Below are 25,598 nucleotides of genomic sequence, written 5' to 3' on the forward strand. Positions count from 1 at the left end.
ATGGCAAAAGGGACTTGGTAGATGCAATTAAGATCATCAGCTGATGTTCTAGGGAGATAATCTCAAATCTGTGTGTTACAATGTTCCTTTAGGAAGACAGCCATGTAATACTCAAATTGATCTAGCAGTCTTCTAACTTGAATCATTGTCTATTTCTCAATTCGTCTAAACCAGTTGATTCATTCTGTAGGAAAACATGTAGCTTTACTCTAATCCTTAAAAATGCATGTATGTATCTATATCTTGTGTTTAACCAAAATGTCTTGTCTTAATGGAAAGTCTTTTTGTTTTGTTTGTTTTTCCTGAAGCAGGGGAAAGGGAGTGAGTGATAGTAATAGTCACTTCTTTAAAATGCAAATAGATTTATTGTAACTTAATTTTTATCTATCTTTTGATATAAAATATGTAAAGAATTTTGAACTGCTTAAAGGCAAGAAGAGATAGTAGAGTTTTCTGAATACTAAATACTGACCACAGACAAAACCAGTCATGAATAAGCAGATTAACAAAAGCTTTCATGCTGTCACCTTCCTTACATACAGTATTTACAATTGAGACCTCTGAGCCAAAATGTAAAATAAAAATAACTTAAAATAGTTTAGGAGTTTCTGTAACAGGTTATAAATAAATAAGGACACAACTTATTGTCTATATTCAGAGTAGAGATTAAGTGCAACTAGGTGGGAAGAATACACACAAAAAGCAAGGACCTCCTGGTGAGTTAGGAGATATTGAAAAACATTCTATTAAATAAAATACTATATGATTCCACCCATATGTGGAATCTAGTGAACAAACTGAGCTAATATACAAAATAGAGACAGACTCATAGGAAATAGGCTGCCAGCTCTGAGGGGTGTCATGGGAGTGCCATCATCAAGCAAAAAAAAAAAAAAAAAAAAGAACTCTGAGACACTGACAACAGTGTGGTGATTGTGGGAAGGGGAGGAGGGTGGGTACCATTGGAAAAAGGTATAAGGGGGATAAATGGTAGTGGAAATAACACAACAAAAAGTAAAATTATTTAAAAAAGAAAGAGGATAAAATCAGAAACTGGCATGGTAGTTATCAGAGGAGAATGAGCAATGTCACATGGCTCATGACTCTCCATGCTGAAGATGACAACATTGTTAGAAGCAGCCAAGAATGAATATGAGTTTAGAAATTCTCTGGAAGATGTTGCTAAGAAGAAAAGAAAGTGCTAGAGAAGTAGCTAACCACAGTAAGAGCAGTTAATACAAGTGAACATTGCTTCTGTCATTATCATCGTCAGTGATGTTTACCACAGGCCAGGACACTGTTCTCACCTGATCTTGATAGAGTTAAAGATGAAGCTGGCTTTCTGAGTTTCTGTCCAGACTTAGTGTGGACTCTGAGAGATTTCTACCTATGCCTGGAAGTAGATGAGTAACACATCACAGCAGATGACTACCTGGAAAATTCATTGAAGCTGAAGCAAGACACTGTATCAAAGTCATCAAAATTTCAATGTGCCCCATTGTTGTATGCAGAAATTCTTTCCAATAAAGACATGCTTTATCTCTGGACTCACCCATTCACCAGAAGAAGCCTGCCTGGCATGATGATGAACAGAATCTCAACTTCATGCAAGTGACACATTTCTGTTACTATGTCTTTCACTATCCCAAGACTAAAGCACTTTCAGGAGGTGTTAAGGTCAATGGACTTCCTTACACTCATACCAGTTTTACACAATGAAGTGGAAGAGAAAGGGAATTCTGAAGGGAAAGGAAACCTGAGAAGAGGGAAAGAAAGGGAAGAGTAAACAAGCAAAAGGCCTATAGCAGTTTAATCAAATGAATATGCATAACTTTAACTATTTCCTCATTTCTCAGTAGAAAAATGATGGCATGAGGATAATCACATGTATCTTGAGGTTTCTCCTTTGAACACTCTCTTTTTGCAAAGAAAGAAAGAACTAGCTTCTTGGTAACACAATTTCTTGAAAACAAAAACTTATCGGGACCACTTGAACACTATGCAGAGTACTAAAAAAGCTCAGGTAATGTATTGTTAAATTAACATTCTCAGAACTACTTAGTTCAGAGTATGCCCTCTTTCTCTACAAATAATATAAGTATCTCTTTTCCCTGTGAAGATCTAGAAACCCTGGTGCTCACCTATGTCAATGACATCAACACTGGGATTCTTCCCTGCATGGAGAACTCAGTCTTGGCCTTGGCCCAAATCAAGAACTCAGCTGAAGTACAAAAGGCCAGTGCCCACTATGACTGGCAGATGGGACAGAGGCACAGTTTCCCCATGGAAACCCTCCAGGAGCTTCTCCACCTGCACAGGACCAGTGAGAAAGAAGCCATTAGAGACTTCATGAAGAATTCCTTCAAGGATGTGGACCAAAGGTTCCAGAAGAAATTAAGAATAATTAATTATTTTTTGCTCTAGTTCATGGAACTTACTTATAATACAGGACAAAGTATTGCTATGAAATGCAAAGGGCACTTAATTAAGAAAAGCAATTCTTACCAGACTGAAAAATAATGACTATAGCCTATATGGCCAAGATATCACTGTTATTCTGAAAACAAATAAACAAACATGTAATTGAAAAAAGACAATTCTATAGACTTATGCCCATCTCCATTCATATGTTGAAATCTAATCCTCAATGTGATGGGTTTTGGAGGTGAGCCTTTGGAAGTTGATTAGGTCAGGAGGCTGGTGGCCTCACAAATGAGATTAGAAGCCTCAGTGAGCTCCCTTGCCTAGTCAACCACATGAGGACAAAGCAAGCAGGCTCTCACTGGACAATGAAGCAGCCAGTGCACTGATCGTGAATTTCCTAAAACTATGAAAAATAAAATCCTGTTTTTCTTTATAATCCACCCACTTTATGACATCTTTTGTTATTATAGCCCTAATGGACTAAGGCAGTCAAATATCCCAAAATTTAAAAAAAAATTAAAGCAGAACATAATCAAAACATATTTAACAGAAATTCAAGAATTGCTAAGCTCTGTTGATCAGCCAATTTGTCAAACTGACCCGGGTTGCCATCCTCTCCTTATATCATTCTCCTTTGGAATGTGTCCCAAGGTAACTAACTGTCTTCTTTATAGTAATAGCCACAGTCACAACTGGAAAAAAGATACCTAACATTTATTGAGGGTTTATATTGTGCCAGGATCTGGAAGCATATTACATGGGTTATACCTTTGAATAATTATAATAGCTCATCTTGGGCACAGACATTGTTCTAAGCACTTAACTTGTATTTAATCTCTGCAATAACACTAGAAGTCAGGTTCTATTATTATCATCCCCATTTTGTTTTTTATTTTTTCTAAAACTGAGGTTAGTCATCTGTTAAAGCTGAAAACCCTGACTCCTGAGCCTAGGAGTTTTATCTTGTTTTCTGTTTACTTTTTTACTTTGTAATTATCACATTGTATATAGATTACTGTAATATGTTTTGTTCTATATAAATATAAAACTCTTCACAAACATTTTAATTCTGTATGTAATATATGCTAATAAATTAGAAGATATTCTTAAAGTATCCTATTGTGTCATAAATTATAAATTATCAAAAATGAAAAATAGTTAACAAACGAGTACTCTATTAATTAAGGAAGATCTTAGAAGTAGTAGTCAGAAAAGTACCCAACAAAGAGATCAGACTGCTTACTAGGTGAGTTATTTCGACTTTCATAAAAGAGAAAGCTCTTATGATATTTAAAGTGTTCCAGGAAACAGGGTTTCCCAGTTACTGATGCACATCTAGAATTTCCTCAATACCAAGACTAATAAGGATAGTTCAAAGTATCATTTATGAAAATAGATGCAACTTCCCAACTGAAATATTAGCAACCATATTCAGATATATTTCTAAATAATTATACATGATGGCACAAATACATTACAAATTTAGAATAATTAGAACTATGTGCTACTGTCACACTAACAGAGAAGCACCGCCATACGTCTCTGAACTGAGGCAGCTATATCACAGAACTTAGTATTTGATACCTGCCTCATTTCCTGACATTTGATGTCACTTGTGTTGGGACACATAGCTAACCATTTGGTGGGATAAACAAATGACAATCCATATGCACTCAAATGGGATGCTGAAAGCACATTGTAAAGAAAAATATGAATTTATTTTGCAAAATAAATTCACTTTAATGCTGTATAACAAACATAATAAATACAATATAAAGACAAATAAAACTTGAGACAACATACAACATATACCTCACTTCCTTAATTTTTTTGAACTGTGAGCCTTTACCTTCTGAGCACCCTACATAAAAATTCAGTACACTCCTGAAATCCCTACCCTCTCAGTGTAGGGAATCCCTACCAATTCCCTTTGTTTATTTTCTGTTCCCCTTCATTAGACTGTGAGCTCTCCATGAACAAGAACTTAAGTCTGTTATGTTTGCTGCTATAATTCCAACACCCAGAATAGCCTTTGTCATTTAACTCTGCTCATTAAAAAGTTGTTGAGTAAATAATTATACAACTATGTGGTATGATCCATATTATGGTGAAAATGTTACTTTGAGCTATTTATTTATTCAAACACATCTCTAAATAGAGACACCAAAATGTTACCATCATAACTTTTCTTCATTGAGTGTATACTTATAGATTCAAAAGTAATTAAAGCTTTAAAACAAGGATAAGAAATTAACTGCCCCTCAGAATAAATTGCCAAAGGTTCTTTCCTAGCACATAAAAAGTGGAAAATCAGTTGATTTTACAATTTTTACTCTACACAATTCTTTGCTCTATCTACCTTTTTTATAATGACATGCAGTTTTCAGAGTTTTTAGGCTAGGGGTAAAAATCACATAATTACTGGGGTCACAAGCATACAAATTGTTTTAGAGCCACTGAGGCATTTAAGAAAGGTAGAAGTATAGTTGCTCAAAGGGAAATGAACAGTAGTTTGTCGTGACATAAACACCGTCATTACACAAACATCTCTGGACAGCGCTGCTTCAGAGGCTCCTGAGCAGACACGATTCCCAGGGGCTGTCTTTTCCCTTCTGCCAAGCACGTCTGGATTCAGCAAGTGTGACAGCACGGTGGGATGTGGGGAAGAAGTTATGGTTGGAGGCAAGTTATCGCTGGTGCTGTTCACAGAATTGATCACAAAGGCATTGGGGAAATCGCTGATCAAAGTGCTACCTGCAGGTCCTTCACGTGCCAATTAAAAAGACTAAGTGCTTTGAGTGTGTTGCACATATTTTTGTTGTCAACCATTGATAATAAGATGACAGTCTAAAGCTTACTGTGTTTCATATACAATTACAACAATTTTGTTGGATTTGTTAATTTAAGGTAAAACCTGAACCTTGCTTTGAAGTGTTTATAAATTAGACAGCTATGGAAGCGATTAGGTCATTTATCCAGTCGGTTCTTAGAGTTTGCCACTATTAAAGTATTTATTGCTTTCTAAACGTGTATCACTTGTGCCATAAATCACATGTCAGTGCACCAGTGCATCAAGTAGATAAGAAGGTATTAAATAAGTTAATGGATCTATCAAAGGAACACATTTTTAACCAGAGAAAGATTTATGTTCCCTCATAGTTGTTTCCATTCATGTTTCCTATTCACTGATGCATGCATAAATCAGTCAACAGGTATCAACTGAGTACCTACTATGTGCATAGCACCATGTTTGAAGTTGAATACATGTTAAGAAATAAAATAGGTGTCCGTTCTGCCCATGTGGAGCTTACAATACATTGGAAACAGGATGCATTGGAAACAGGAAAAAGTTAATACAAAAGTGGTCATATTACTATGACTTTTGAAAAAACACTATAATTTTTTTAAAACAGTAAAGTTATAGAGAATAAAGGGCATATGATGTGTGTGCATGTGTGTGTTGAAGCACCATTACTTGGAGAAGGGGGTCAGGAAATTTGATTCTGTGGCGCTGTGCACTTTCAACCTAGAAAGGAGCTCAGGGCAGAAAATGGCAAGATACAGAAGGAGATAATTAGAAATAGATGTAGAAATAGAAAAACAGATATAGATAATAGCTTCAAGAAGACAATAAATACATAAAGACATAGGTTAAAAAGCTAAGAATAGGAATGAGTGAATTGCATTATTATCAAGCAGATATATACCTGATACAAAAATGTCAATAAATAGCATATTAATATAATTTGCAGGAAATAGAGCTTGGTTTCTGAGATTCTGTGGTCAGAGTATATATCATATAATAGTAACAACCATTATACTAAACAGAGAATAAAAATTAAAGTAAAATTCCAGTGAAGGCAAAAGCAAAATAAAAGCACATAAAAAGACATAATAGTATTATTTGGAAAAAGGTGTTCTGATAGAAAATAGGAATTAGCAAAGTGATAGATTAAAAATTAATAACGCATTTCCAAAATAAAAAGGTACAGACTAATGTGTGTGGCATTACTTTAGGGAAATGCATACCTGGAATTCTTTGTTGCATTTTTGGCAAACCTCTTGAATAATTATGTAGGCTATTTGGACAGATTCCAAATGAAACAACTAAAATGTTGAAAGGAAAGGCTTACAAGGACAGATTAAAGGAAAAAATATGTGTGACTTTAGCATGTAAGACACTGAAGAAGGAACATCATGTTTTACAAGTATTTGAAACATGTAAATTTGAAGAAAAAGAATTCTTTGTGTAATAGGTTGCACAATTATGAGTATGTTACAACTGAAAAAATATCCCCCTACTAATAAGTTTGTTTTCCAGTAAGAACCATTTACACAAGTTATCCAAACATGGCCAACTATTAATTAAGGCCACCAAGGAGACACTGACATTCCAGTAACCTAAACTATGCAGACCTCAAAATACATAGAGGCCCATCTGAAGTGGACAAAGTAGGTCAGGGCACAACTGCAGAAATCTTCCTATCCTCCGACTGAGCTTTAAATGTGGAAGGGATCTCCTCATGGTTCGGGCTCTGCTGTGTAGCTGTGCTAGAGTCGAGTCCTGGACTTGTGTCCGTAAGACCTAGTTTTTTTGGAGAGTGGATCACATATTCCATTCTCAGTCTTTATCCTTATCTGTCTGTGGAGAAAATGATAACCCCTCAGGTAGCTATGTGGTTTAAGAGAGCTGCTGTATATGAAAACACATTTTATGTGCTTAAATGTGTTAGTCCTAGTTACTATAATGAACTCAATGTGTTAAAAGCTGTAGGATGAAGACTGTGAAAGAGCATGATTTCTGTAACCGTATATGTGCTCCTGCTCTGAAGGAATTCAGCCTCCTTTGAGTAGCTGTTTACCCTGCAGCCCTCTTAAGTGAATGTGTTTTTTTCTCTCATAGCTTCTAGACCTGAAATGGGGCACAAGTCTCTCTTGCTCCTCAGTGACATTTTCTGAACACTCACTCTCCCACACAGTTTAAATTCCATGTCATATATCTCGATTCCCCCATTCTACCCCATTATTACAGTTATCTTGTGATTGCTGCACCATGTGCCCTCCTTCCTTGAAGATTTCCATCCCCGGTTCACTGTTCTTGTCCACAACATTTCTCCTGGTATAATTTTTTAGGATTCCAAACCTGGCCATTTTTGCCTTGACTTTTTTCTTCTAATGATCTCGTCACCCACCCTCCCTCAACTATTACTCTTACGGTCATATTCCCAAATTTACAGTTATCAATAATTGCAGCTACAGCAGAATTACTTCAATGTCTTCATAATCTTATACCTCATACCACCACTTTCTATTGTTCATTCCCTTAAAGATCCCAACTCAAGCTTTCAGCTCCACCAGGATTTCCAGTAGATCCTACTACCTTTTGACAGTACTCCACTTTTTTTAGCTCCAGAAATGGGAAAGGCACTTTGGAATCTACCTTACTTTGTACTTTTTGAAGCAAAAATGGTGAATGTACCACAGATGAGAAATTCATAAATGGTCAAATACCTCTTAAAATGGATAACCACAGAGACCAGGTGAGGAAGAAGAGAGATAAGGGCTGAAAATTAGAGCAGTGGCAAGAGTGGGAATGAATGATAGGCAAGGAGAGGAAGAAAAACCAAAGATTCTGTGAAGAGATGGAAAGTACTGAATATACAGTACTGTTACCTGAGCAACTCCCGTGATGACAAAGTCTAATATGCACATGCTGATGGCATGAGAGTGTTAATGTTAGGCTAAGAAAGAGTTTAGAATAGTTTTCAAAAAAGCAAGTAGCACTACATCAACTCCTCCTTCTTGCTTTATGAGTCCAAGAACTGAGAAAAAAACACAACTATGATTCTCTTAAGCAAAGTTCTATAACATAAAAGAGTAAAAAATAAGTTGGAATCAGTACATGAACCATGAAGTTCAAATTGTCATTGGTTGCTTGAATTACAGGTCTGTTGAATCATAGGTCACATGACTTTTTCAACCCTGGGTTCCTCATTTGTTAAGTGAGATTAAGAATGCCTTCTCTGCTTATATTCCCTAGAATAGTGAAAGGAAATGTTAAGACAATTTAACTATTATTTTATTATTACTATTTTAGGGGAATAAATATAATAAAACATATGGAGGCCCATCTCAACTATTACATAGAGTACAGATATATAGAAGATATTAATAAAGTGATCTCATATTAAATGGTATAATTTTCATTAAAGTCAATCCAATTCTACTTTTAAAAAAATCAACCATATTTTGGACATGTAATTATTAAACCAAAAGTATTATTTTCTAGATGATGTGGTTTGAAATTCTTTTTGGTGCTTTTGTTTGGCTAAAATTTCTTAATAAATTACATAGAAATAAAACTGAATGAGGATGAGATGTAAAGCAAATTAAAAACCTTCATTGAACTAGCAGAAATAAAAAACTTATTAACCTTTAAGATCACTTTGTCCTACGGTATGTATTTGAAAATTATAGAGAAAGCAAGCTCTAACACATCATATTGAATAACCATGGAGTGCTGCAGAGGAGCAGTGGAATCCCAGAAAACAAAAACAAATTATAAATATCATGCTGAAATAGAGTTGAATAGTAAGATTTTGAAGATAATGTGTTTTGAATTACTTCTTAAGTGCTCCTCTTTTCTCTCCCAGCTTCACTATTCTTACCAGTGTAACATTATTCTGAAAGACACATTAACTCTTTCTTATCACAGTATACTCCAACCTTTACTTCTGAATGTGAAAAGTATGACACTTTACTAACTTAAATTTGAAAAATTTAAAAATATTGTCCCAAGAGAACAAATATAATCTACCCCTTCCAAAAATGTCTACCAGTTAAATAGCAGTTAGATATAATATGTATTTTACAAATAAGAAAATCTTTAACAAAATATCTCCATGATATACAGGGCATGTCACAAAGTATGTTCTAGTAGTTAAAAGAACAAGATTACATGTAAACTGGATTCTAAGTCTAACAAGCTACTTAGTATTTACGTTCTCTTAGGAAATTATTTAATATCTCTGCACCTTCATTTTATCATTCATATATAAATAATAAAAATATTTCTCTCAGAATTGTTGTGAGAAGCAAAGATGGTATGTAGAACGGTGGAACAAAAATAACGTGCACTCGGTAAATATTATACTGACTAACTTAGAAAGATGTCAGAATGAATGTCCCTTGTTAACTTGTCTAGCAAGATACTTAAACTGATACGGTGGCAGTCCCCAAGTGAGGAAAGGAAAAAAAGACATGAGTACCTGAAAAATTGTTCCAGGTCAAAATTAAAGAAAGCTGAAATGTCAGAACCTTGTATCTAATAAATTAATCTATCAGTTACAGGTAGCTTTTCTTTTCATTGACGATGCATCACAAACATAATAATGCCTGCACATTAACAGTATATTACTAAACAAGCTCTTGCAGGAGCATTGAGTGGTATTTCCAATGTAGGTTCGTCTACGACACAGATTGTAAAAAAGCAAAAAAAAATTTAAAATGAGTGTGTATTTGTAAGGAACACTGATTTGGAGTAGGGGGATAACTCCATTTCAATACATAGAGTGTCTCTTTTGGGTTTTGCTGTTGTTCACTTGTCGTGTTTGTTTTGCTTGGCACTGTTCTAAGCTCTGGTTCTGTAGGGAGCACAAAACATGAAGCAAGAGCTTGGCATATAAATATTAAAGCATTTTTGAATGGGAATGTGCTTTTTGTTTGTCCCTGGACAACATTTCAAAAAAGCTTGTGTTTACAATACAAAAATTAAACAATAGAAAGAAAAAAGTGAATAAACAGACAGGAAAAATAATGTGGATAAAATTGGAGTTCAGTACATATTTGGAGAGAAAAATGTGAAGACAGAAGGTCATCAGAGATGTGAGCACAAGACAGAAGACTCATAGGTGGGAGACTGCTGGCCATTACCAGGAGAGATTTGTCAACTTATGTCAAATGCAAATATCCTCCAGTGTTCATTTGGCTGTTCTAGCCTTTTCTGCTTAAAAGTCATGAGCCCATTTTACCTTGGCTGTCATCATATAATCGGGTATCAGTGAAACAAATGTTTATTCTGAACTCAGTACAAGAGGAGATTTAAGAGGATTGTTTTGCATTCCCAAAATAAATGACTTTATCAAATACTAAGCATAAACCTTAATGAATGCATGGTGACCTAACCCTATTTAGAGATTTCTTTCAAATCAAGCACAATATCATCTAACAAGAGATTAAAACCTTGGTCTTCCCTTTTAGGCACCATTATACTATATTAAATTATTTAAAGTGATCAATCAGTTTGATACAGACCTGTTTTAGAACATAGAAAAAGTAAAGCTAAGGTATACAGTAAATCTTCCTCCATAGTAACAATCGCATTCAAAAGTGCTTTCGTGTTTAAAAAGCCCTCACTTAAATTCTTGTACATAAATCCCCCCATTCTGCTTGATGCACTATTAAATATTTTGTTGAACAAATCTAACTCTGTTACTATCAATATATCAATGCACACTTAAAAACAAAACAACAGTAGTTTTTTTCCCAAAATATAACCAAATAATTGTGGGATATTTTATCTGCATTCTGAGGACTACTTCTCCACAAAGTTGAGTAATATGTTTTGCAAAGCCTTCATTCATTACTGAAGGGGAAAATGAATAAAAACATATACAACAACATTTTCTCTGGTATGATGGGAAAACAAAGTTTTCAAACAGGTAAATTCTTCTGAGTTCTGTTTCCTTCGCCATTAAGCAGGTTTTCAAGCTTACACATTTTTGACAAAATCTCCTCAATGATGCATACATTTTACTGCCTTTGTACCGCAAAATATGGAACACACTGCAGAGAGTCTGTGTCCAGAATGCAAGACCAATATTGGCACCAATTGCTATAATACGTTCTCACATGGAGATGCCTTTCATCCTTTAAATTTAGCCAGTTTTCACCCTGTAAGCTCTCACTGTGTTTGCATATACTTTTTTTTTCAGTCTCCTCTTTGTCTAATAGCTGCCATATTTTATTGCTCTGATTAAGACTGACCTTTCACTTCATATTCCCTTCATTTTCTGGATCTAATTTAAAGAGAGCCAGGAGCTTAAAAAAAAAACAAGAGTAATAGATTTTCTATATGATCTAAGGCTTGAATGTAGTAACTATTTTAGGTGCTCAGAAGTTTTTGATGTTTTCTCTAGGTTCTCAGCTATGCGCTATATATAGGCAAAGCAAGGAGACACTTGGCTACAAGTAGAGTGGACATAAATATTTGCCCAGCTGATAGATTTAGGCAGGTTACTGAGATCAAATCAAGGTGTAAAATCCTGAGTTGCTCCATAATTCAGATTCCAATTTATTTCTGTTTATGTTTTAAACTTCCGGATTTAGTAGTAGAGGCTTCACATTGTCATCTTTTCTTTTTTATTCAAAATAAAATAAATCACAAATCGAGTCTAGGGGATTTACAACCTTTTTTTAGAATTTTATAGTAAATGCTATGCCCTCGATGCTATTAAGCCAGGGAAGGTTAGGGGTATGTATGGTGGGAGAGAAAGGAAGAAGATGGATAAGGAGTTATTATTTTAGGAGGATTCTGACAGAAGGGATGCCACTGGATACAGCCTGAGAGGAACTGTTTAACAGGATGTCAGCAACTGTATAAAAGCCTGAGAGGAACTTCTGTAGAAATAGAGTCATGGTGGATCTGTTACCTGGTTTTAAAGGCTATCCGAGCAGATGCCAGAAGTACTTTGCAAGGAAAGGTTCTGAGGTAAGAATCAATTAGAAACAAATAAATGATGTCAAGTCACCAACAGCTTGATACACAATAGACACATACATAAGGATTAGTAAGGATTAATAAGGTTTTGATAAGCTTTAAAGCTTTAATATGTCATTTAATCTCTTTTGTGGGCATGAGTTATTTAGAAACTTGCAAACTCTAGAAAACATACACTTTACTATCATGACAGAAAAGGATATGCAGTCATCTCTTACCAGCCCTATAGGCATATATAAACATGTAGTTGGTCCATGTACATACATTCATGTAAATCATTATCATAGAATTTCTCTTTATAAAACAGACTATTGGTATGTAGAATAAGCTTAAAAGCATGCCAAACATTTCAATAATTGTTTTACTGCAAGCACCTCATGCTCTGTATGCATTTGCTTTGAAAGAACTCCAGAGACCCCTGAGAAACTCTGGTTCAGCCTACACATGCACTTGTTTGTGGCAGTGAGAGCAACATTGCTCCCATGTTAAAATCCCACGGAACACACAGTGGGTCCTCACTTTTCCAGGGGATCACTGAAGACTAACTAATAATATCAGTTCCATACTGAGTAGAAATTCACTTTATGTGGATTTGCAGATTAGCATTTACAAGTTCACTTCTTTTATTTTTTTCATCTTTCCTTTAAAAGATCTCCACTGATTATCCTGACACCTGCTGGAAAGGGCAGAGTTGATTCCAGTCTCCTTTTCCTTTCTACAACCCTTTCAAATAAGACTCTTTAAAGGTGTTTTAAGTGACAATTAAGTGGTAATTCATTCAGTTTAAGTATTTATAGTACTTAATTTCTAACATTATCACATAACTATGAGAAAACTGTCAATAGCCCATATGTGCAACCAGTCAACTCTTTGTATATACATACATGTTTGCTTTGATTAACCAACAGATAGTAAAGTCATTACATGAGCATTGATTTTAGAAACAAAAATTAAAATGAAACCATGCTAAGCATCTTCATTAAAACACAGAATAGAATGAAATAATAGGAATGGCTTGGCTTTGACCTTCTACTTTTTTCCTCCCAAAAAATGTCTGTTTGCAAACTACTTAGGGAATAAATTCAACCATATAAAGAGCAAATTTATTAGACCTGAGAGAAGCCATACCATTAGTTATATATTTTCAAAGTTTGCTATTTGTTTCTCAGTACCTACTTACTCTGATTTATTCTGACTTGAACTGAGTTTTGAAGCCTGCATTGTTTTTTGTGTTCTTTTTGCTTGTTTATTTTGGCAAGAACATAATGAACCCATTACCTCATAAATTAGACTCAGCATTATTGCACCTACAAGTGTGTTCGGTAAATGGTAAATAATCAGAATTAGTTTCTTGGGCTTAAGGTATTCTAGCAAGCTTTTAAACTGTACACAAATGAGAATATATATAGTCTATCCCATTATTCAAAATCCTGTAAAAAGATAAAAAGTTTTAAAAATAAATAATCTAATTAAAACTTTTATCTTAATTAATATCAGTGAAATTAGGACTTTGGGCTATAAATTTAGAGTCTTGAGGTGTCAACCATTTTGTAATGGCTATGAGTAGCCAAACTATTTTATTGTAGTCATGTATACTTCATATTTTTACTTATACTGCTATAATGTTGCAGGAAGGAAATATCATATGTGTCTAGCAATAAAAGTAAATTTTATTAACAATTTATTAAAAATACCCTAATCCTGAACACATGTTTTAATGAATAATGGTCTTAAGATATCTGAGCAAAATGCAACAGAGTTTTAATTTAGAGAAGAGTTTAGAAGCGGTATACATTTACTTGGTTTTGAAGATCTTTGTTACTTCAAGACCATTTCAACTTCTTAACTATTAATTTGTGTTATTATAAATGTTTTCTCAAAATCATCTAAATGTAAAAAATGCATTCAATTCTAAGGAAATATTTCAAGAATGATTAGGAAAAATATTCATGACCAGAAGGGGAAAAAATGTGTGTAGCACCATGACACTGTGAGACATGGCCAAGATTTTGCATTAGTGTCAAACAGTCATAGCAGCATACTTTATTTTTCCTTAATTATTACTTTTAATTCAACATCTCAAAATTATTTTTAAATGTTTCACCAAGAATGTGAAGTTAGCACTTGTTTTTAAAGTATAAAAATAATGATTGTGTAAAACAGATAATAAAGAAACTAATGTATAATTTTTAAAACATAAACAACTGTTATTTCAGCATAAATATTCCTATAATAATCATAGAAGCATAGTGTTGTTATCGCCAGTTCATGTCCAATTAACTAAAAAAACCCCATTGATTTAAAAAATGAAAATGGCAGTGATTCATAGTATTTAGGACATGTCTAGACATTTTTAGACAGTGCCATTTGCTTAAAGACTTCAGGCACAAACTGCAGGCAGAGGGACAGATTGCATAAGATGTCACGTGCTTGCTGCAACTGTATGCATGTTATTGGATTTTTTAGAGCAGCCCATAACGATGAATAATTTAAGAGTTAATAAAATATTCAGTCTGACTGATCCATTGGTTTAATTTTAAAATAAAAATGACTAATAAAAGGAATTACATGTCCTTATCAAATCCCATGCATTAATGCACAAAAATTACAACCCACACAGGGGAACTCCAATTTCCAAAAGGCATGCATGCATTGGACAAATTATATGTGTGGAGAGGGAAGGGTGCGGGTACAGAGAAATTCTAGGTGTTAACACTGGCTTCAATAACTTTGCTCAAAGTTTAATTGTTTGGAGCTGTCATGCAAGCTGCATTGTGCCTTCTGCAGGGCTGAGGGAGAATAAAGTAGAAAGGTGCAAGTTTAACATAAATTGCGCATGGAAAATGGTATTTCTTCTTAAAGCCCTCTTTCCCTCTCACCACAGGCTGGCTGAAACAGGAGAAAGCTAGAAGAATATGGAGTACACAGCTGCCCGAGCATTGTCTAGGAGCCTGAATGGGAAGGCCAGGCAACCTTACTATGGTAGGTTTGTCTGGAGGAGTAAGCTGTGCCCTAAGCGTGGTTATCCTTCGGAGGCAGAGCTTCCGGCTGCAGCGAGCTGGGACTCATCGCGACCCAGGCTACAGTAGCCAGACCAAGCAAGGATATAGCAGCCACACACACTAAAAGCTCCATCTCTTCCACCCCTGCCGCCCTCCTCGGAGCGGGACAGATGGTGGCAGTGTCATGGTGTAGGTGTGGGGCAGTGTGTGTGTTTTCGTGAACGGAGGCAGGGGAGGGCGGAGGAGAGAAGTGTCTGCAGTTCTTCCCCTTCCCCTTCCAGCTAAGGGATCAAAGTGCAAATGAAATTCCTTCGGGAAATAAGAGAAAGGAAAAATATCGGTGGTGGGAGCATTATCGCTGGGGGGACCTGGCAGAGCAACTACAGAGCCATTACCGTTCTGTAACCTTCAGTGGAGTGGCTGCCTCTGCCTGATCACTGGAAGGGCACTTTGTAAGCCCTGGAGAAGCACACCCCTACACACATGCTGGGGATAACACCCTCATTCTGGGGGAGACTGGCAGGCGAGGAAAGGAAAGGCCACACAGATCACTACTGGCAGGGCAGCGAAGGCGTGTGGCCAGAAACGCCGGGCTTCCGGGGCGAAGAGTGTAGTCCAAGAGTACACAATTTTCCTGTGAAACAAATGGATGGATGGTGCAGAATATTCATGCAGTATCTAACCTCAAATGGATTCTAGTCAACACATTTTTAATCCAACTATCCATTTTTAGAGGCACGGAATTTTAAACCCTGTATACAGTGCGCTCGGCTCTCTCTGTGAAGCAGCCTGAGGAGCCCCTTAGAAGGGGCCACCGGCATCTGTGAGTGCAGAAGGGACGCAAACCCCCCTCTCGCGGCCTTCCCAGAGCCCCTGTCGCTCCCCCTGCCCTTTTCCCCTGCCAACTTCAGCCTCCACGGGCGCAGAGACCGGACCACGGCCAGGGCTTGCAATGAAAAGCCACTCCTCGCAAAGGACCTGGAAGTCATCTATCTATACAACTCAGCAGGAGGTTCGTCGAAGTCCTCTTTTTTTTTTTTTTTTTTTCTAAACAGTATGGTTTATTTCACACAAGTCATGGAAAGCACCACCAGACCAGCTTTTACAACTTTTCTGCTCTTAGGTGTGGGCGCGAGGGTTATACCGAAAGATTTTCTGTTTTCAAGAGTTGAGCTTGCACGGAAGGGAGTAATGAGCAAAGCTCGAGGCCCCTAGGATTAGAGAAGAGGCCGATTCTGGGGTAATCCACGACGCTGCCTTCTTGGATGGAGAGGCGGAAGAAAGCCGAAGTGACTGGTCAGACCATTCTCCATCTCACCCTCTGCCCAAACTCCCAGCGTTAGGTTTGGGTTTGCAAACTGCTCCGCCCAGCCCCGCAGCGAAGCGCCGCACCCCAGAGGCAGCTGTGGTCCTGCAGCTCTCCAGCCTCATCCTGTTTTAACTAGATGACGCCCTCCAACCCCGCGTACCCTCGCTTCCCCAGCTGGCCCCCAGGAAATACCAGCCCGGGGATCGGTGATCCTAGGGGGCTTTACAAGCATTGCCTTGGAAGGGTACAAGCAGTCACGGCCACCCGATGGCCAAGTAAGCCGTGGAATCCCTGGTGCTGAAGAGAGCCGTTCCCTCCCGCCTCCTCTCTTTTCCCGTCTTTCCTCACTCTCACCTCGGTACCACCCGCTCAACCCCGTTCACTCTCTCTGACTTTGCGAGCACTTTTCCGCGGAGCCCCGTTCTGGACGCCTCCTCCGCGCCGCCCGCCAGCGGTGCTCAACACCTCTGGCCAGCCCGGGGGACCGCCTCCACGCCAGCCCCAGGCACAGCGTTTCTCAGAGGACTTTCCAGTGTCCCGTACCCAGCGGCCCGGCCCTTGCTGCCTCACCTTTGCAAAAGTGGGGGACACCGAGGCTGAGCAGGACCAACAGCCAAGCGGCCACCGAGCTCTTCATGATCCCTTCTCCCGGACTTGACTCCAGCTAATCAGGGATCGTAACCCGGAGTGTCGCGGAGGTAGCACCGCAGGTCACCGGCAACCCTGCCCCTGACAGTGAATTCAGGAAGATGTCTTCTTGCCGAAGCGTTTCCTTAAACAAATTCTTGGAGAGGGCGAGAGAGAGTGGGTGACCAAAGAGAGGAATTTCTCTTCTCCTTTTGCCTGCGTTCTAGCGCAAAGAGGTGGGCGAGCTTTGGGGAGCTGCCTGCTCAGCCTCCGCTGCGGGTGGGTCCCGACTGAGCGCCGCGGGCGGGGTGGGGCGCGGGCTCCCGAGCGGTCTGGGTCACCCGCGCAGGCGGACACTGTGCGCTCAGCTGGCGGTGCTAGTGCCGCTCTAGCCGTGTGGCTGCGGGGCTTCTGACTTGGAGAACAATGAAGCGTGAGCTGGTGGGGAGCGAGCGAGCCACCAGCCGGGAGCGCACTGTGTACAAACAGAGGAGGCGTGCGTCTGAGCCTGAGCCTCCTAGGCGCGTTCCCCAGGCGCTACCCGCCCCCTGTCCTCCCTCTTATTCCCTCCCTCAGTCTCCCCCTCCCTCAGTCTTCCCCTCTTCTCTCTCTCTCTCTCTCTCTCTCTCTCTCTCTCTCTCTCTCTCTCTCTCAGGTGGCTCCTTCTGCTGGAAGAGAAAGGGGAGACAACTGCAGCCACACCCTGGCACCTGCTACTGCCTCTGAAGTTCCTACATTCCTACGTTGCTTGTACCTTTTCCACACACGCCAGAGACGCTTATTGTCTGAGATTCCCTTGGTTTCCAGCGTTGACGTTATGATGAACTACGTTAAGAATTCCCCTGAAGCCCAGTTCCCAATACAGCCAGGAAAAGAAGTTAAGAGATTTTGAAAAGTGGCTCTTGGGGCACGAAACTGCAAAAGAGACAGAACCCTGCAAAGTGAGTTGTCCTGGATTCTCGGGAAATGCAACCTGCTCAGCAGCGAGACTGTAATCATACAAGACAGGGCTGCTCTACTTCTGTCTGCACTTTTGTTAGCTCTGGGGCTGGAACAGAGGGTTGTGGGCTCATCTCTTCCCAGGGGCGAAAAGATGAAGGCTTAGGGCAAGCAAATAGGAGAGATGTGTCTTGTTAAGCAGGACATCTGTTTCAAATGAGAAATACTGCGGCGAATTTGGGGACAGTGCAAGAAAACAGAAGGCAATAAGAGATTCCTGAAGCATCACTAAAGTGGATCAAATTACCCTGCTACCCACCAAAAGCAATATAAACGGACTGGTTTTTGCAGTGAAAGTGGTTGAACCAAAATATAGCCCATGGCTTACAATAGTGCTTGCTCTCTTCTCTTTCCTGTTAGAATGATTGCTTAGTGTACATGGAATCAATCCCAGCAGTTGCAGGTACCAAAATGAAACTCATGGGTTCCCCCACCCTGCTTATAGAGAGGGTAGTAGAAAGAAGGACAGAAACAAAGACACGGGAAAATTGAAGAATACATTCTTGAAGGCACAACGTGAAAGGAGAATGTACTAAGAACAGGATAACAAGATGTTTGGCCATGCAACTTCATCTCCTTTTGCCTCCTTGAGTTACTTAAATTTCAATTTTCACCTTCCTTTTCGAGTTTGGGGTGGGATCAAGGATGCAAGGCTGATAGGAAAGTAATACTTTATATTGCTATGGAAGAGTTAAGGTATTATGCCACAGGCAAACAAAAAAACAACATCAACAAAAATTATTCAAAACAAGGTTTGTTCTGATCTCCTGTTTGTTGGGAGTGTGAAAGAGTAGTTTTTTTTTCTAAAAAATTTTTTAATTTTCTAATGTTTTCTATTACAGCTTGCATTTAATATTATTTATATTGATTTCAGATATACAGCATATTAGTTAGACAATCACATGCACTTTACAAAGTGTTCCTCCTGGTATCTCCAGCACCCAACTGGCACATACATAATTACAGTATTATTGACTATATTTTCTATGCTGTACTTTGCATCCCCATGACTGCTTTGTAACTACCAATCTGTAGGTCTCAATCCTTTCACCTTTTTCACCCACTTTAGGAACTGGGTGGGGAAAAAAGGGTTTTAAAAATGACTTTGCTAAGAGAAAGAGAAAGAATTATTTATTTAGTATCTATTTTCATACTCAAAGCCACTGGTGTTAGAATAAGGCATCACTGTCCAGAACTGTAGCAAACAAGTTTTAAAAAATTAAATTCCAACTTTCTGGAACATCATTATTACTTAATTTTGAAAGTGCGCTGTCTGGTTGTGCTGTAGCATGTCCAGTATAAGGTAGTTCTTTTTTTTTTTTTAATGAAATGACATGTTTAATATCAATGTTAAAGCATTATTTCTAAAAGATAGCACTAAATTTCAAAAATGTAATATCAAAAAACCTATGTCTCTGTGTTGAGATGTTATTTTCCTATTTAATTCCCTGTTTATTTCCACTTTTATGATAACTTACGACCTTAATAAGCATGTTAGGAAGTTACATAATTTTTGACAACAGTGTATGCTACTATTTTTTCTTTTTTAATTTAAAATCTTAAAATGAAAGAACTTCAGGAGAGCATAAAACTACTTTAAAATGCATATTCTGTGGCCAAATACCTGGAGTTATGACTATAAATGCCATCTTGTATTAACTGGTAGATGAGTTGTAAAACATGTTGCCAGTTTACTACCTCTACTTCTACAAGCCCCATTTACCATCTAAATCTGATACATAGCCTCAGGTCTGTAGCTCCCTAGGCTTAGTTACTCTTCCCCCCAACCATTTACTGATAATGATCAGGTACCAATAAGCATTTCATTTTGAAAGTTACAAACACTTTACCTAATTTACATTTATAGCACTCACTTCACTTACTAAATTCATACATAGCCTCTCCAGAAGTGGAATATGAGAAATGTTAAAAGACCAACGGAAAAAGATTTATTTACAAAAGAAGAAAATGTAAAAGAATGATACTCTGTTATGAATCTTCTGCCTCATATAGAGTGCTAAGGGACCTTTACTAATCATATATGATCCAGCCTACAGTTTATAGCTTCTCCAAATATGTGCTTAAAGTGCCAAAAATGAATCTATACATCACTTGAAGACAGCACTTCCCCAAACATTTTTTTGCAGGCTTACTGTCTCCAAGATGTTAATAGGTTTCTGGGAAAAACAAATTTTTCCTTGGTCAAATAATCTGGGTAACATTGCATATCATACCAGTATCTTAAAGATTCATGGTGAATGTTAGCATATAAAACTTTGAAAGGTCCTATGTTTAAGAAATGTTTCCCAAAGTGTTTAATCCATAATTTTCTTTAATATCCAAAATATTCCTGGATTAAAATTTGGATTTCAGCCTTGTGTGAGCCAAAGCAGAAAATCCAGTCAAACGCAACTGTGAGTTTTGTTTTTATTTTTTTAGATTTTATTTGTTTATTTTTAGACAGAGAGGGAGAGGGGGAGAAAGAGAGGGAGAGAAACATCAATGTGGTGGCTTCTCATGTGCCCGCAACCAGGAACCTGCCTGCAACCCAAGCATGTGCCCTGACTGACAATCAAACCAGCAACCTTTTGATTCACAGTCTGGCACTCAAGCCATGGAGCCACACCAGCCAGGGCAAATTGGCGTTGTTTTAAAGTTCAAAATTTGAGGTAACCTGTTAAACAGAACAGAAAAAAAATATAGTAAATTACGATTATTATCCCCCTTTTTATTTTCTTAAATTTTTTACGACTTTATTTTAATTATTGTTCAAGTACAATTTTCTATTTTTTACTCCCATCCCAGCCCACCCACTCGGCCATCCCCACCTCCCTTCCATTTCCACCCACCCCTAGTTTTTGTCCATGTGTCCTTTATACTTGTTCCTATAAACCCTTCCCCTTTCCCCTGAAATTCCCCTGAAATTCCCTCCTTTTTAGAGAAAGAAGGAATAAGGTACAGACTGGTGAGTAATGTGTCCATTGTCTCAGTTTAGTAAATGTTGGAGCCAGTAATTGAACCTAAATGATTTGAATTCAGAGCCCATCACACTCTGCTGACAACAATTATGGAGAGTCAATTGTATAATAAATGCAGATTTGTTTTCACATATATTGCTTCACTAAATTACCTCAACAAGGCTTATGAGGTAACTATTATTATTATTTCCATTTAACTGTTGGGGTAACCAAGGATCAAACCACTGATATAATTTGCCCAAGATTAAGGTAGTGCTGAAGGATGGAGGCAGGAGCCAGGATTTGAGTCCTGGTTGGATTTCAGAAGTGACATTCACAACCATTATGTTGTAGTTTCTAGTTAGACAGTTGTCTAACTTTACGTATTCACATTTTCTATAGAGGTAGCTGTAATTGTCATTTTTTAGTATATTCTACATTCCCTTAGACCTTCTTGATTTATCACTTTAGAATATACTGTGCTTGCATGTAGAGTTCCAAGCACATTTTAAAATTGTCCGCAATATTTGCATAACTCAAAACACTTTTTCATTGCTCTCCATAAGCACCAAGCCAAATCATTCCCTCCAAGCTTCTACTCATGCTCATATGAGCATCTGAAGTGACCTTCCACAATTTCTGCTATCTGACTTCATGTCTTCCCACAAGACCTCCCCACATTATTCTAGCGCAATAGAGCCATATATATACATATGATTTTTAGAATTAACATTTTCTATCTTTCTCTAGTTGTTTCATTAGTGTTATAAATGGTTCTTGCAGTGAAGATAATTGTGGGTCTTAGACAAAGATGAGTGGTAGTTTAAACTTCTCAGTCTTCCCACCATCCTCACTAAGGGAAGTTAATTATTAAGAATATGCATTAAAAAATAAAAGCTAAAACCAATAATTTAAACAATAAAAGTTTAAAAAATGGAAAAAAGACTATACATTTTATACCAGATTCCAAGTTCTCAGTATTTCCCATCTTGATTGCTTGGTGGGTGCTGTTTCCAGGAAATACAGAGAGTCATCACACAAAAGTAAACCTTGGCCTTCAGACAGACCCTGGTGAGAGAAATCTCTGGTGCCTCAGATTCTTCCCCTCCAGTTTCCCAACCATTTCAGAGACTTAATTTTTAGCTTCCTAAACTATTTTTGAATAATTAATACATGCACATAATAAAAGTTCAACAGTACAAGCATACAGGGGAATACATTTTTCCCTCTTAGTGTCACTTCCTCCTTATAGGGTAGCTTCCCCAGGAAAAACTGGTGGAAATTAGTAGCTACTGCTGTATAATCTTCTAAAGATATGTGTATACACACACACATAAACATCCATATATGCATACATATATGTGCATATATGGTCTATTTATGTATATGTATGCATACATACATATTTTTCACAATAATTACTGGTATATAAATTTTATGCATCTTGTTTTTTTCACATTTTAAAAAATTGTTCAGGTACAGTTTTCTGCCTTTTTCCCCACCACAGCCCAAAACCCCTACCCTCTCCACCTGCCTCCTGCCTCCACACTCCCCACTATTGTCCATGTGTCCTCTATAATTGCTCCTGAAACCCTTCATCCTTTTCCCCTAAAATTCCTTCCCCTCTCCCCTCTGGTCACTGTCACCCTACTCTCAATTTCAGTGTCTTTTGTTATATTTTGTTTTTTGTTTTGTTGATTAAGTTCCTGTTAAAGATGAGATCATATGGTATTTGTCTTTCACTGCCTGGCTTATTTCACTTAGCATAATGCTTTCCAGTTGCATCCATGCTGTTGCAATGGGTAGGAGCTCCTTCTTTCTTTCTGCTGCATAGAATTGCATTGTGTATATGTACCATAGCTTTCTGATCCATTAATTTACTGATTGGCACCTAGGCTGATCCCAGCACATGGCTATTGTAAATTGTGCTGCTATGAACATTGGGGTGCATAGGTTCTTTTGGACTGGTGTTTCAGTGTTCTTTGGTTATAATCCTAGCAGTGGAATTCCTGCGTCAAAAGGGAGATCCATTTTTAGTTTTCTGAGGAAATTCCATGCTGTTGTCCACAGTGGTTACACCAGTCTGCAATCCCAACAACACCGCACTAGGGTTCCCTTTTCTCCACAGCCTCTCCAAGACTTGTTGTTTGTTGCTTTGTTTATGATGGCCATTCTGACAGGTATGAGGTGGTATCTCACCGTGGTTTTAATTTGCATCTCTCTGATAGCTAGCAATACTGAGCATCTTTTCATGTGTCTCTGGGCCCTCTATATGTCTTCCTTAGAGAAGTGTCTGTTTGAGTACTTTGACCATTTTTTAATTGGGTTGCTTGTCTTCCTAGAGTGGAGTTGTCTGAGTTCTTTATATATTTTGGAGATTAAACCTTTGTCTGACTTATCATTGGCAAATATGTTTTCACATACAGTTGGTTCTCTTTTTATTTTAACACTGCTTTCTTTAGCAGTGCAGAAACTTTTTATTTTGATGAGATCCCATTTGTTTATTCTTTCCTTTATGTCCCTTGCTGTAGGGGACATATCAGGGAAAATACTGCTGTGTGAAATGTCTGAGATTTTCCTGTGTATGTTCTCCTGAAGGACTTTAATGGTGTCACAAATTATATTTAAATCTTTTTATTCACCTTGAATTTATTTTTGTGTATGATGTAAGTTGGTGCTTGAACTGCACTTTTTTTTTTTTTTGGCATGTAGCTGTCCAGCTTTCCCATCTTGTTTTTTGACAAAAATATTTCTGGAAATCATATCAAGGGCAGTGTAGTATTTATGGAACATAAATTTCTTTTAATAGACATTTAAATTGTTTCCAATCTTTTGCTATTGCAAACAATGTTCAGTGAATATACCTGTCTGCCTGCACATGCGTGCAGGATAAATTTATTAGAATAGATGTCTTAAAGTGACATGGTTGTTTGAAGGTATGAACATTTAAAATTGTGGTAGATCTTGCCATATCGCTATTCACAAAAGATGAATTTATCCTTCCACCTATAATGCATCAAAGTGCTTATATTCCTATATTCTGGCCAGCACAATGTACTTGCAATTTTTGTGCTTCTCAACCTTGTTGATGAAAACTGGCATCACATGATTTTGACATCTCATATCAGGAGTGGGTGTTAGTCACTTTTCACATATTTAAAAATAATTTATATTTTCTTTATTGTTTTTATATCATGACATTGCATGCCTTTTGCTCTTTATTCTCTACTGGATTGTTGACCTTTTCCTTGATTTGTAAAAAATTCTGTATGTATTAAGGACATTAGCCCATTGTATATCATATTTATGTCAAAAATTTCCCAGATAGTTTGAAGGTATTTTGTTTGACTTTATTGTGTTTGGTTTTTATTTTGTATTTGAAGTGATAAAATTTATGTATTCTTCCTTATGAGTACTAGCCTTTTTTTTTTTTTGCTAAGATAAGCTTTTACTATTCTGCATTTAGAAACATATTCTTTTATACTTTCTTTTAGTACTTTTATGGATATTATGGTTTCATGTGTATATTTACAATTTTTATCAAAGTAATTTTTTTTGTAAAGGGGTAGTATACATCTTACTTGTTTTCCAGAAAACTACTAGTTACATTAAAAAAATTTATTGAAAAAATCCACATCTTCTTTACTGATATGCCACATCAACTCAGTGATTAAGTGAATATATATTTGGCTCCAGGGATTGCATTTCTAGGCTCACCCACTGGGTAACCTGTTCAAGGCTGAGCACCACACTCTTAATAATTGTTGTTTAAAATGTCTTAAATAACTTCAAAATGCCAAGTTTTAAAGACAAAGAGAGAATCTTAAAAGAAACAAGGGAGAAACAAGAAGTAGCATAGAAAGGAGCTCTGATAAGGCTAGCAGCTGATTTCTCAACAAAAACACTACAAACTAGAAGGGAATGGCAAGAAATATTCTAAGTAATAAAAAGCAAAGGCCTAAAACCAAGACTATTCTACCCATCAAGGCCCTCAATTAAAATGGAAGGAGAAATAAGGCATTTCCCAGACAGAAGAAGGCTGAAAAAGTGCACCTCCACCAAATCAGCACTGCAAGATATGCTAAAGGGACTTCTACAAGAATAGGAGGTGAAAGAATGAGAGAGAGAGAGGAACACAGGTACAAAAAGGGAAAAATGAATAAGTACCTTTTGATAATTACCTTAAATGTGAATGGGTTAAATGCTCCAATCAAAAGACATAGGGTAGCTGAATGGGTAGGAAAACATGACCACATATATATGCCTACAAGAGACCCACCTCAGATAAAAAGACTTACACAGACTGAAAGTGCAGGACTGGAAAAAATATTCCAAAAAAGGAGACAGGAAGAAAAACCTGGGGTAGCAATATTTATATCAGAAAAATAGACTTCAAAACAAAAACCATGAAAAGAGATAGTAAAGGACACTTCATACGACTCAGGGCAAGAATTCATCAAGAAGACATAAACATAAACATATATGCACACAACATAGGACCA

The 25,598-nt window shown here is 37.4% G+C and overlaps 1 protein-coding gene across 3 annotated transcripts in view; it reads right to left on the minus strand.

The window, feature by feature from the left end:
* The window catches only part of EDIL3 (EGF like repeats and discoidin domains 3), a 397,987-nt gene extending 380,254 nt beyond the window's left edge, over positions 1 to 17,733 (minus strand). Inside the window, exon 1 of one of the 3 annotated variants that reach the window (XM_028525846.1) lies at positions 17,084 to 17,733. In XM_028525846.1, the coding sequence (XP_028381647.1) occupies positions 17,084 to 17,150 (67 nt within the window). In that variant the 5' untranslated portion in view covers positions 17,151 to 17,733. The remainder of the gene's footprint in view (positions 1 to 17,083) is intronic. The other 2 variants (XM_036020498.1, XM_028525854.2) reach the window with 2 other exon arrangements.
* Between the last annotated feature and the right edge of the window lie 7,865 nt (positions 17,734 to 25,598).

This window comes from Phyllostomus discolor, chromosome 3, assembly GCF_004126475.2.
Source record: "Phyllostomus discolor isolate MPI-MPIP mPhyDis1 chromosome 3, mPhyDis1.pri.v3, whole genome shotgun sequence".
In the NCBI taxonomy this organism is placed as follows: domain Eukaryota; kingdom Metazoa; phylum Chordata; class Mammalia; order Chiroptera; family Phyllostomidae; genus Phyllostomus; species Phyllostomus discolor.